This window comes from Poecile atricapillus, chromosome 13 (genome assembly GCF_030490865.1).
Source record: "Poecile atricapillus isolate bPoeAtr1 chromosome 13, bPoeAtr1.hap1, whole genome shotgun sequence".
In the NCBI taxonomy this organism is placed as follows: domain Eukaryota; kingdom Metazoa; phylum Chordata; class Aves; order Passeriformes; family Paridae; genus Poecile; species Poecile atricapillus.
Genome location: NC_081261.1, coordinates 6,336,212 through 6,349,516, shown reverse-complemented (window position 1 = coordinate 6,349,516; position 13,305 = coordinate 6,336,212). Strand labels below are relative to the sequence as shown.

The window sequence follows — 13,305 nt, the reverse complement described above, 5'->3', positions numbered from 1 at the left end:
ATGGAATCATGAATCATTCCAGTGACTTGAGAATCTAAGCTGTTAATAGCATAAAAAAGGATTTTTTTTTGTTGGTCTTTTTTTTTTCTTTTGTTTTCTTTTTGCATTATAATTAAGCATGAATATATATTACTATATTACACTGCTTGGATTGCTGGAGCAATCCACATCTTCCTATGCTGTAAAACTAACTCCCACCCTGCTCTCCCCACATCAAGAGCTTCTTTTCTCCTCCCTGGGCCAGTTACCCTCAGTTCACATGATTAAAAGTCCCTCCCAGCCCCCCCTCCCCATTTTTTTGTGTTTTTTTTGTTAGTTTTTTTTCCAGTAGATATTGCCGCATTCTTAAATTCATGCATTGCTGCATTGCTATTGCACATATATAAAGGATTGCTCGCTCCCTCCCGGCTGCTGCCCTCCCCTCACTGGTTGTGCACATCCTCTCTGCGGACAATCTTGTAGATGATCCAGTAGAAAATGTTGAAGATGAGGAAGGCCATGGGGAAGCCGATGCGGGAGATCTTGTCGATCTTCTTGGCTCTCTGGATGAAGAGCTTCCTCATCTCCTCGGGGGAGCGCGACGGCGGCGGCACCGGGTTGGCCGTGTTGTTGTTGTTGGCTCCCTTGACAGAGATGCCATCCTTGGCTTGTAGGCAGGCTGGCCCCATCCCATAGGCAGTGAAGTTGAACCTGCCTTCCCCAGCCTCGTCCTCCTGGAACAGATTGAGCATGGGACTCTACTTAAAATGAGATATAGACAGTGCACCCTCGCTATAAGGCTCTCCACTCAGTGGCCTGCTCTGCATGGGAAATGCTCCCACCATGCCTCAGCCCCCCTTGGGGAAACCCCCTGCTCTTGGGAGATCAGCCTTATAGAGGGGTGCCAGCTGTGTGGTGCACAGATGCAAATCAGGGGATCCAGGCACCCCGTGGACAACAGGACTGACTTCCACCCTGTTGAGGTCTTTGACACATTTAAGGGTTTGTGGCACTGCTCTCATTTTTCAAGCTGCATCCCCTGTTTTGCTTCTGCCTCTCCCTCCCCCCACCCCTCCTATCAGCACCTTCTTTGCTTTGCCTGTGCAGTTTCAGCTTGCCCAGAAGGAGTGGGCTCCATGTAACTCACGTAGCCAAAGCCGCAGCTGCTTCCTACGGAGTTACATGGACAGCAGGAGCCAGGAGCTGTCCAGGAAAAGAGCTCTGCAGGCAGCGAGCAGCCAGCCCTCACTCGCCTGCCCACGGCACCCCACGGCCATCCCCACCAGCCAGCTTCTAACTTCTAAGTGCCCTGTGGGTCAATGGCAAGGCATGGCTGCTTGTGGTAATGCCAATTATTGAGAAGAAATACAATTCCTGCTCCTATCTAAAGGCAAATGGTGTTGCTGGTTTTTTGGTTTTGGTTTGTGTTTTTTTTGGTGAAAGTTTTGCTGGAATCCCAGAATGATTTAGCCCTATTTACTGAACACAGGGGTGTAATGACAGTGAAAACCAAGTTTGGCCCAAGTAATTCAAGCAGCGAGTTGCAGAGGCAGAATCCAAAGTCTCTTGACTACAGGTCACCAAGGCTAATTGTAGACCAGTGGCACTAATTAGTCATTAGCAGAGGCTGATCCATGCTGTGTCCCCCAAAACTCACCTAGCAGCCCCCTCCCCTGTAGCTGCCTGCCCACGGTGCCCTGCTGCCCCTTGCCCTGTCCTTTGCAGAGTTTCTTTTCTGGATGGCACCTGCATCCCCTGAGCAGCTGCGTGGGATGGAGGAGCAGGACACAGAGGACACTGCCAAGTCTGAGCAAAACAAAACTACCCAAATGAAATCAAGATCTGTCTTTCTGCAATACTCAGAGCTTATGGACCTTCCCATCATGTCTGTAGTGCAGGAGTTCAGTAAAACTGCCTCTCCTCTTTTCCCATTGCACAAACAAACACTGGCACGTGTCTGGCTTAACCTAAACCACTCAATCCTTAATTCACTGGACTTTTTTATCATTTTGTTGCTGAGGGGCCATTGGCTGTGACTTTGTTTTGGCCACTGTGGCTTTGTTTCGGTGGGTGCTGCAGTGGGGTGAGAGAAGACAATAGAGCCTTTTTCAAGGTTCCATGTCAAAGGAGAAAGGCAAAGACATCACCATGCACACTGGGAAGTGTTTCCAAACACACCTCATGGTGTCGTGTTAACCAGACTGGTCCATACCACTGCAACATCTCACTGTTTTTTTCAGCCTGATGTGTCATGCCTAAACCTGTCAGAGCTACCCAGTCAAGTCAAGACATCAGGACAGAGCAATTAGTGCCTTTGGCAGCTGCATTAGCCCATTGGCATATTATCAGTCAGCTTGGTTTTCTGATGAGCCTGCAAACCTTGTTCATTTAGCTTTTGTAAGTGTTTCTGTTTGTGCTTTGCTCCAATTACATAGCTGTGAGATTGGGCAGGGACTGTGCTAACAGCCTTATGTTCAGTGGAACAGCTCTGGCAAGTATCTTTTAAAGTCCTCTTGCATTAGTGAGGTTTCTTTTCCTTCTCATTTTTTATCAACAGATTGATCTGCATACAACAGCACAGATCCAGAGACAGGATGCCTGAATCCAGAGGAAGAGATAAATGCACAAATGCACCCATGTGGGCAGGTTTAGCTCTGCCTCTACTCAGCAGGCTGCATCTTTTGAAGCAAAGCTTTGTTGATTTTGGGATGGCAGAGCCACGCTGAGTGCTGAGAATCTTATCTGTTACTTCTTTTCCTTTGCATTTGTCCAATACTTTTCATCCCTGGTCCTGGCTGGGTTGAGCACAAGTGAACAATTATCTCTTGTTTTGCAAATAGCATGACTGAAGCAGAGAGAGACAAATCTAGAAAAACACAGAGATTCCTGCTCCTCAACCTGTACTTCCTCCTGGAATAGTGGCAGTTCTCCAAGCATACACTGTGAAGTGCTGCAGGACAGGTTAGACACCGGGAAAGACTTCTAATCTCTGGGCCAGTGAAGCAGTTGTATGGGAGTAAGTTTCTGTATGGCATGGATCATGGAGGGCTCTTTTAAAATAGAGGGGACAAATACCTATGAGAAATATCTAAGGCAGACCTTGGTGGTCACCTATGGGCTTGCTTGAGATTTTCATCAGCAAAATGTTCTTTGTTTTTTCTCTCCTAGCAAATGTATTGGTTTTTAATGCTCTCCCTAGGACAGCCTCTAAGGCCTGGTGCTGAAAATTTCCTAACCCCTTTCCTGATTCTACCAGTTAAATAGGAACAATTTGTAAGTGCCTTTGGCCTTGTGGTCACAGACACCTTTTTGTTTCTTTCTAGTGTGTTCTGTGAAGTGAAATCTTTGCTGTGGCACCTCAGCCTAAAAGCTTTAGAGCCCAGGCCAGGGAGCTGTCGGAGCTGCGTGCATGCTCGGATTGGGATTGGGATTGGGATTGGGATCAGCCACGGCAGGTAAGCATGGAGCAGGCTAAGGCTAAGAATAAAGCTCTTTCCTTCCCGGAGGAATGTGCAGTCAGTCTGAGAAGCAGATGCTTTTGAACACGGAGATGGCAGAGACAAACGAGGTGTCACTTACCTCTGGGCTACTGTAGGCTGTCGTCTTGGGGGTGCTGCTCCCTGACACCTCCCTGCCTGCCTCCCCCCAGCCCTGCCTGCAGCTTCTGGGGAGCAGAACTCACACCAGAACATTGCTGTGTGAAAATTGGCCTGTTGAGAACAACCCTTTGCGCTGAGACCACCTGGCTGGCTAACAAAACCCAGCCTGCTGGACTCTGGGGTCAGCAGGCTGTTAGAACAGACTCAGTTCCTTGAGGCAGCCCTTGTTTTTGGTGTGTGAGCCTTCTTAACATCTGACCAGGTACTGGGGACTTCCCAGGGGGCTAGTGGCTCGGTTCAGTTGGCCATGGTGTGCTGCTGGGACAGTTTTCAGCTGTGTCCTTCATGCTTTATGTATTACCTTGTGGTGCCTCCTCTTCCTTCTGAACCTGAGCAGCTCTTTGTGCTGCCGAGACACGAAGTTGACGGCAGCGTATTCCAGAAGAGCAGAGAACACAAACAGCAAGCACACGGCCATCCAGATGTCTATGGCCTTCACGTAGGACACCTTGGAGTCACAGAAAGAGACAGAAATGGGGTGGCTTCCTTACCCAAAGGCATTTTCACTTGGTGTTTTACATGTCTGACATCTGTTCTTCATACCAGAATCTCGCTCCTTTAATGTGAAAGTGTTATCAGGTCACTGAAACTCCTCATGGGCTCTTAAGTAGCAATAATTCCACAGCTTTTCATCTATTCAGGCCTTGACTGTGATTGCTTATATGCAAGGAAAGCAGTAGTCCACCATACCAGAAGCCCTTCATAAAGGGAAATTCAGTTCTATTACAAAAGTAGGATGGTCAAGTGACTAAAAAGCTAAAATGTAGAATGCATATCAGTATGGTGTGGTTGTTGTAGGGGTTTGTAAAGTACAGAGCTCCTGGTTACTGGGAGCTGTGGTGAGTGCTGAATCTTAGGGGAAGTTTTGCTGCTAGTCATAGAGAATTAAAAAATTTTCAATGTGGGACTGCAATTTGTTCAGTTTGCCCTTAAACTGGACTTGTACAAAGGCAGCAGGAGGATCTGTGTAGGGATTTACTCAGGTGCTGTCCCCAAAAGAGGCATGATTTCCCTGGTGGACACAAGGCTGTTCCCTACCTTGGGCAGTGATGCTCGGGAGCCAGAGCTCTGCGTGGTCATGGTGAGCACAGTGGTGATCCCCAGGCCCACACGAGCAGGTGCAGCATCCATGTTGATCCAGAAGGAGATCCAGGACAGAATGACAATGAGAAGGCTGGGGATGTACATCTGGATCAAGTAATAGCCCATCTGCCTCTCCAGGTGGAAACGAGCTTCTATACAGGTGAACTTGCCTGAGGAGGATGGGAGGTACGAGGAAGGTTATTGGTAAGGCACGGGGCGCCTCCTGTTTTCAGCCAGTGTCTGGGGATTTTCCTTGATAAACCTGAGTCTTGTTAGGGGAGGAAATGAACAGCTGGTGTCCAGGGCATGTAGTGATAGGACAAAAGGGAATGGCTTCAAACTGAAAGAAGGTTTAGATTAGATATTAGGAAGAAATTCTTCCCTATGAGGGTGGGGAGGCCCTGGCACAGATTGTCCAGAGAAGCTGTGGCTGCCCTGGAAGTGTCCAAGGACAGGGCTTGGAGCAACCTGGGACAGTGAAAAGTGTCCCTACCCATGGCAGGGGGTTGGAGCAATATGGTCTTTAAGGTCCTTTCCAACACAAACTATTGTAGGATTCTATGAACATTAACGTAGCAAAGAAAGCCCTTTGTTGTATGTCCTTTGTCACTTAAATTTTAAATACAAAAGAAGCTTCTAGGAGAGAAGATCCTAACCAAACACCCTTGAATTGATGTGGATGTTACTGGGGACAAGAGGATTTCACACATTTATGTCCATTAGCTTTTCATTTGCTATATATTTTCTACATGTCTGTTATCTCTGGAAGTGTAAGACAAAGCCAGAGTGCCATCAGACAGAGGAAGAGACTCTGGCAAATTCACAATCCTGAATTCCTCTCTACTGAACTCCTCAGTTAAGAGTTAACAGCACTGACCTGTGTTGTAGTGCTTTGTGCAGTATCTCAAGTCTTTTTCTTCTTTGAGGATAAACTGAGGCAATGTCAGCCCATCAGCAACTTGCACTGCTCCTTTTTCTTGCCACTCAAATATGAGATCATTCATCGTGTAGCCAACTGCAGAGAGGAAGGGACAAATATAACATGAATCACATTAAACACTGGTCTGCAAAGGGACAGTGTTGCAGAAGAAGAAAGCTCGGAGGCAAGGGTGCATCCTGGCCCTCCCTGACAGTGCTGTCATGAATGGGATTTGGGTTGAGGCAAAACTGCTTGTTCATGTGGTGGGAGCCAGGGCAACAACCTCCCCTGGAGCTGCAATGGATTTTCTGCATCTAATCACATTTTTTCTTGCATTTGGCTTGCTGAACTGTTTTCTACTGTTTCCAGCTTGACCTCTTTCTCTGGAAGAAGCTCATCATTTTTCCCTCCTTTGGGATAAGCAGCATGTACAAGTGGCAGATGTTCATCCAGAGAGAAAACATCCCACTTGCAGCTGAGAGCACTTTCACCTCTCTCCTGCAAAGTGGGAGGCCAATGTAAACACAAGCAAGCCAGGGCTCCTGGCATGGGATCTTTTGGGGTTTGGCTTCTCTAGCAAATGTCACATGTGCTGAATGAATGGAAAATCCTAAGCAAGAGGTTCCTGAGCAAGCCTCCAGTGAAGGCTGGGCTGGGAACGGGTTGCAGCTGGGAAAGGAGATGGCAGGAGAGAGCAGCAGAGAAAAGAGGCTGTCTCCTCTCCAAAATGGGGATGTGTACAGGACTCACAGCTTTCTAACTGCATGATGCACGTCTGTACATCCATGGGGAAGTTCTTCAGGTCCATGGGGCAGGCCAGGGTCAGCGTGATCCTGAAGAGAGAACACAGGGAATGCCAGACAGTGAGCCCTGCTGGGGGCTGAGCTCCTCAGACACACCCAGCTGGGGATCCACTGATCACCCATCGCTTCCCTGCCTGTGCTGGACATTTGGGGCTGTGCTGCCATTCCCAGCAGAGGGCTTTGCATTGCAGTGCTGCTGGAGACTGTAACAAAGACTTCCCCCACCAAACAGCTCTGCTGCCTCGCTTTTCCTGTCTTGCCTCAGGTTCACAGCAGGCTGGATTAGCAGAAAGTCCAAGCCCACTCTCTGGAACCCCCAGACGCATTTCTAGAGACTGGCACTGCTCATAAATCTCTGAACAGAACATTTCCGCATCATAAAAAAAACACCAAAAAGAAGTTTGATCAAGATCACATGTTTGTGTATGGGGAAAGAAAGACTTGAGTGGGATTTTCTGCAGCAAAAATGCCCTGTGCCAAGCCAATATGAACTCCTGTATCTTCCCAAATTCCTGCAGAGCCCTTGAGACCTCTATTTCTGTCTCCATTTTCCACTAGGTGCAGGTTGCATTTTCTGTGTTATTTTGCTGTGCTGCTCTGTACTGTGATCTATGCTTAAAATGTTTGGTTGGTTCAACAAGCTGATACTAAATGATTTGCTCCAGATAGTTAGACTTGAGTTATTTGGTTTGATAATGTTGAAAATGCTGTTCCCTGAAGTGTTTAGGGTTTTCAGTTTTTTGCCTTGATGTAGAAATAGCAGAATTACCCAGGGGACAGAAATTGAATTTTTCTATTATCAGACCTACAAGAAACTTATCAGGAGGGAAAGATACTTTAATTTAAAATTTTATGTTAGAAATTCTCAGCTTGAGTTTAGAGGCATGTTGAGACAGAAGATGTGACAAAGTCCACCTTCTTGTAAATGTCTTGCCTAGAGTTTGGTTATTGCAAATAGTAGTAGCAAAGAACCAGTTAGAAAATGGCAGAGCACCTTGTAGAGATTTTTTTTTTTAAAGGGAAAGACTATTTCTCCTTCTGGAAACTCTTTACATTTACAGTGTGCTCTTCTTAAGGAATGTCCTCTTTCTTTTTAATTTTCATAGGAAAATGTACTTATAAAGAAACCTATATTTCTCACTTGGAGATGAATGAGATAGGAAAGCTGTTCTTTCTAAAGAAGAACTGAAATATTTTCAAGATTTTGCCTTGAACATGGTGATTTTTCCATGTTCCCTGCTGAGTCACTGCTGTGTTTGGGTTGGGGCACCCTGCATTCCCCCTCTGTGCCCCTGCAGACCCTCCTGGAACATTTGTGCCATGCTCACCACCAAGTTGCCACCCTTAGTTTTGCTCCCTGCCTGTTTTTAAAATGAACAGTGAGGTTTCCCCATTCAGCCACCACGTGGCAATTCTTTTATTGTTTTGGCCATCAGGTCTTTTTGGTCTTTGGGCTGGAACCACCTTGGTGTTTGAGGGAGGCCTTTGCAGCGTTAAGCTCTTTATTTCCCATTTTACAGCTCCACTCTGCTTTTCCTTCCCACAGCTGCCACTGGGAGCTGCAGTGTCAGATGGGGTGTGTGTTCCACAGGCAAATTTATATTATACATGAGGTGAGAAAGTCTTCAATATAGAGTTAAACTTTCTCATTCTAAGCTTGTGATGTTTGATCTTAATTTCATTGGTTTAAAATAAAGTGTGAATGGGGTTGGAAGTGAAGGTGGGGGCTAAGGTTGATTTCTTGTGGGAAATTCAGTGCAATTAGTTTGATTTTGCTGATGGATCCTTGGATCTAGCAATAAAGGGGCAACTGGGAAAAACTAGGTTGAGACAAAGCCATGGGGCTCTACTTTGCATTTTCCCTGATTTTGACTTTTTTATTTTGTCAGGAAATGCTGCAGCTTTGAAAACAGAATGTTCATGAGCTTCTACTGATTTTCACCACAGCAAAGCTGGTTTTAGACTTGTGCTAACATAAAAGACACCTGAAGTAATTTTACATTAGGGATGTTAAGGAATCTACTAGCAAGGAGCAGAATCCTTGAACTGAAAGAGGTAAAGATGAGTTAAACTCCATCCCAGAACAACCCTTGGTCTCAATATGCTTTAGCAGAGGTCCCTTCACACCACATTGCTTCAACACTGCTAATTGTATGATCTCTCACCTTACAAACCCCAAAATTTCTCCAACAGCATGCCAAAGTCGAGGCTTGAGTGGGGGGCTCCCCACCTTGGTGGAGTCTCCTCACCTGATGCTGTAGAGGACATTGCCATTCCGGGAGATCCTCAGCAGCTTGTTGTCCGTGGTAATCTCATGGAAATGGGCCCCTTTCTCGTTAGCAAAGAACAAATCCGGCTTCCAGATGGAGTCCAGCATGGAGGGGTCCAGGTCCAGGGAGTCGTCGGGGTACTCGTTGTAGGCCAGCCGGGGGTCGTTCCACTGCTGCCGCAGGAAGATGTTCACCCTGTAATCCTGCACACAGACACCCAGTCAGGGCTCAGAGCAGCCTCAAGGTGCTGGCAGCTGGGGAGCACACACTAAAATCATCCTAAAATGAGCCAGACCATCTCCAGGCCTACGGATCCCAAGCTATGCCAAGTGGTTTTGGTATTATTCCTCAAGGAACTGTTATTAACTTTTAGCTTTGTAGCTTGCAGCTGTGTCATAGCAGGAGCAGCTGCCTGTCCCTGCATCCCTCTGTCACAGCAATTGTCAGCTGTGTGGGCAGTGTCAGGACCTCTCTGTCTGGAGCCTGGGGCTGCCGAGGGGATGAGCAGTTGTGGAGGTCAGAACGGCCACTGTCAGCAGGAGGATGTTCCCGAGGATTAAGTGGGGAAAGAAACTGAAACCAGCTTCCTTTCAGTGCTGAACAGTCCCCTATTGTGATTATCTACGGTTCCCCCAGCACTGGGAAAGGAAAAGGCTGTGCATAAAAGAGAAATTCCCTGTGTGTCTGCTAATATAAGGATAACTCAGATGAGCCGATGGGAGCAGCTGCCCTTGGTTAGAGTTCATGAGCAGGAGAGGGATATGCATGAAGTCTGTTCTCCTAATCCTCAGCGTTCTGGGTTCCCCTCTCTAGTGTCAAAATGTCATAAAGGCAACAGATTTTACAGGATGGTCATTTCCTTAATTGAAGGTAGTCCCTCAGCACTATGCAAAATTATATTTGCTACATAACCACGAATCTTACAGCTCCCCTAAGTTCCTCAGGTCAAGGCTGGCTGCTGAGGCTGAGTTCAGACACTACTGGAAAAATTAGAGGCAGTTTCTCTTCTCCCTGTCTGACCAACAGCTTCCCACGGTGATCTGCATGCTCCTTTTCTTCTGACTTTCACACAGGAAAGTGTGCCAACAAATTGAAATGGGGAGAGGATGTGCCAGCTATCAGGAGAGGGATGAAAGCTCCACAACCATAAATTAATTGACATTTTCTAAGTATAGAGGCAGACTGTGTCTGAAGAGCAGCATATAATAAACCAATTCCACTGCCCAGGCCCAAATGAATAGTTGTTCTCATGATTAAGGGTTTCTTTGCTGCCTTTCTAACGCAAATGTACTTTGAAGACTTTTATTAGGAGACAGTAAATGGAGGGTGTCTGACGTGCTGGCTGGTGTCTGATACCTGCTGCAGGCACTCGGTGACAGGCTCCCCCTCACTCTGCCACCAGCTCTGGAGGACACAAAGCTCTGGAGCTGAAGGGTGCCAGTACAGGAGAGACTTTCTGGTGCTGCTGCCTCCAGAGCTCACTTGCCTGTGAACCTGCAGCCTCTTGTCCAGGAGGACTCGACTCCCGTGGTGGAGAGGATTATGCTGGGTGCTCTGCTTTGGATGAGGCACTTCCTAGCCAAACACAAGGTCCAGAATCTGTTTGAGGCCACTTTGTGCCATCTGCATCCTCAGAGCACAGAAGCTGCTAATGACATTAATAATTGTGACAACAGCAAATGAACCACGGACTTGATGCTAAAAGGAGCAGAGCTCTGAACTCAGAAAAGGACTGCAACACTATTTCCTTCTGCTGATATTCCAAGTGTCACCTTCACAAGTCCTAGTGCATCTCTCTGACTTAATGATTCATCTCTGTTGACCCTGGATAATGTGTCTGGAGGAAATGTGAATGGTTGGGGAACAGGTTCTTAGCACAGGACCAGCCCATCATAAAAGCCTGGAAAAGGAAAGAAGCCATGAATTCCTACTGGGAGGCAGCAGCTCCCAGAACAAGGTGTATATTTTCAATTCTCCCTTTTCTGTGTGTTGCAGTCAGGGGAAATCAATGTCACTGACCTAATAGGTAGAAAGCAAAAAGTTGTTTTGCTTATTCAGCTACAAATAAGCTAGATGCTAGCAGGTCAGCTCCAGTTTGGGACTTATGTCATGTACAACACAAATTAAACTCATGTTTGGAAGAAACTTCAGTGGTAGCTGCCCAGAAGTGTGCTCAGCCTGATGGAGTAGTAGAAGGGGGGAGGGAAAGGAGCCAAATTCCCTACAACAGCCTGAGTTACAGCGGGTAAGATTTGTTGCTGGAGTAAATTCACTGCTTTGGCTTCAAAACTTGCCAAAAGGACAGAAAAGGGTGGGACAGGAGGTGTTGAATAGTTTATGTTGCCACCACAGCAGGCATGAGACCACAGGAAGAAGAATAGTCTTTGTAACCATGAGGAGGCAGTTTAATTAAATGGTTGCGGGCCAGATGAAAATTAACTTCTCACAGTGGCTGGCTGTGAAAAGGCCCCTCCTAACTCATCTCTAGGGTCACAGTGTCCTGTGCTCACCTCCTGCTGAGAACAGTCCAGGGGCACATGGGGAATGTGTGGTGTGAGAAACTGCACCACCTCCACCCCAGGGATGTGCAGCAGTGGGGGAGTAACTCTGGTCTGTGTTACTCTGTCTTCCTCCTTTGCAGACAAGTGTTTGCTCTGGATGATTTTTGTTTTGGAATACAGAAAATGAAGCATTTATGTTGTGATATAAAAAAGGCAAGGATGAAGAAATAAGATACCTGCACTGAATGCAATTCTCTGGCTTTGCCATTTCAGGGCATTAATATTTTACCTCTGTGTGTACATTTATGAAGATCTTCCTACTCAGGGAGTTTACTTGCAGGCCTGGCCTGCTCACTGAGAATGTGGTTTTCTCCCACATTTGCCCTTATGTCATTGCACTGCAGTGTTGAAGGTTCTGAGCAGCCTTTTAGGTTTCTTATGTCCAGCCTTATTTGAAGATAAATGTAAAAACAAGCACTGTGACTGCAAACTGGCCGTGACACAGCCTGGGGAGCCAGCAGAAGGCATGGAGAGCAGTCAGGGCATGTCTGTGCTGTGACACAGGCTAAGAGAAGGGTTACAGTGCTCTGCAGTAGCTGAAGATGCTCTGTGCTGAAAGCTTTGTCCTCAGCATTGCAGTCAGGCTGGGAGGTGATGAGCCAAGGAATGCTCATTCCTTGGCTACCTGGAGATATGCAGCATTTCTCCTGGATGCTCTTATTGGAGATCTTAATTAGCATCCCCAAGAAGTTCACAGTTATTCCTAAATGATGGACAGCACTGGCCAATTTCTGATGTGAACTTTCAAGCAAAGAAAAAAGATGTTTGGGGCTGCAAACTTGACAAAAAAAAAAAAAAAAATTCTCTTTCTCCATACTCTTCTTATCCCTCACGTTCTTCATTTGTGTGCCTATCACATCCAGGCATTGATTATCTTGTGCAGCCTGCTCCTCTGGCTGGCTTGGGAGAGGGGAGCAGCAGCTCTGTGCACTGAAGGCGTTCAGGAGCTTTGCAATTTGGCACAAAGGCATTTTAGTCCCAAGAGGGAAATGACACAAGGCAGGAAGAGAATAACTGGAGTGATCAGAGTAGTTCAATTTGATAATGCTGAAATGAAATTCTGCTTAGTGACCTTGCAAGGAGACAAGGAAACAGAAGATCATTTGAGACCTTCCCAGGATCCCATAGCCTTGACGTCTCCTGCTGAAAGCAGAGGAGCTGGAGGCAGTGCTGAGCAGGAGGGATGGAGTCTCTCAGGACACTCAACAGGTTTTCCCTCCTGACTCAGTGGTTCTGTCAGAGCAGCCTCTGCGCTGAACAGTCTTGGGGAGAGATTTATCCTTTGATAAATTTACATTTTGCTGATGGAAAAGAACAGGTAGAGACTGATCTCGTTTAGAAGGGGATTCTGGGACCCCACCTGGGCAGCAGAGAATGAGGGGCTTTTATTAGCATTGAGTTAATTCACTAGAATGGGAATGAACAAATATTTTGAAGGCAACCTGCCTTGCCAAGGAGCACTACAACAGACTGTAAAAAACCCAAGCACACCAGGAGCAGCCCTAGGGAGGGTTAATAGCTAAATAACCAGTTTGAAGCCTGTGTGAAACCACACCTGGTTGAGGGGACAAGGAGTCTGTATCAGAGAGGGGCAGGAACCTGATGCTTAGTAAGTGTGGGGATCTTTATACTGGAATCCAAAGCAGAAAGTTTTTCTGTGTCTTCCTACAAAAAGTGGGGAATATATATCTTTCTGAGCCAGCAGAGCTGCTGGGATGTGATCTGCAGCCAGCATCCAGAATTGAAAATGTAGGTATTTAGTAGAGAGGTTTTGTTTTTCAGCTTGAGGGGGTTTTGTGTCCCTGTATTTGAGTTGCATAGTCCTATTTCACGGATTCTTCTTGCCATTTTTTTTCTTTTCCCTCTCCATTACTGAAAGGACAAACTCCAGCCACAGACAGCTGCAGGTCTAACATTGAGATGGCAGCAGACTGAGTTGTTGTGAAAACCTTTTCATTTTGTGTTGCGTGACTTGTTAGGTGCTTATCATCTCTGTGGGACTGATGGTTGGGTTTCAGAATGACTGACTGC

General features: G+C 46.7%; 1 protein-coding gene across 3 annotated transcripts in view; it reads right to left on the bottom strand.

Moving 5' to 3' along the window:
• Positions 1-422: 422 nt before the first annotated feature.
• GLRA1 (glycine receptor alpha 1) overlaps positions 423-13,305 on the bottom strand; it is a 36,156-nt gene continuing 23,273 nt past the window's right edge. The window contains exons 4-9 of one of the 3 annotated variants that reach the window (XM_058848712.1): positions 8,693-8,916; positions 6,391-6,473; positions 5,599-5,736; positions 4,677-4,891; positions 3,940-4,086; positions 423-737 (exon numbers count right to left, since the gene is read on the bottom strand). In XM_058848712.1, coding sequence (XP_058704695.1) covers positions 423-737; positions 3,940-4,086; positions 4,677-4,891; positions 5,599-5,736; positions 6,391-6,473; positions 8,693-8,916 — 1,122 coding nt within the window. The remainder of the gene's footprint in view (positions 738-3,939; positions 4,087-4,676; positions 4,892-5,598; positions 5,737-6,390; positions 6,474-8,692; positions 8,917-13,305) is intronic. The other 2 variants (XM_058848715.1, XM_058848713.1) reach the window with 2 other exon arrangements.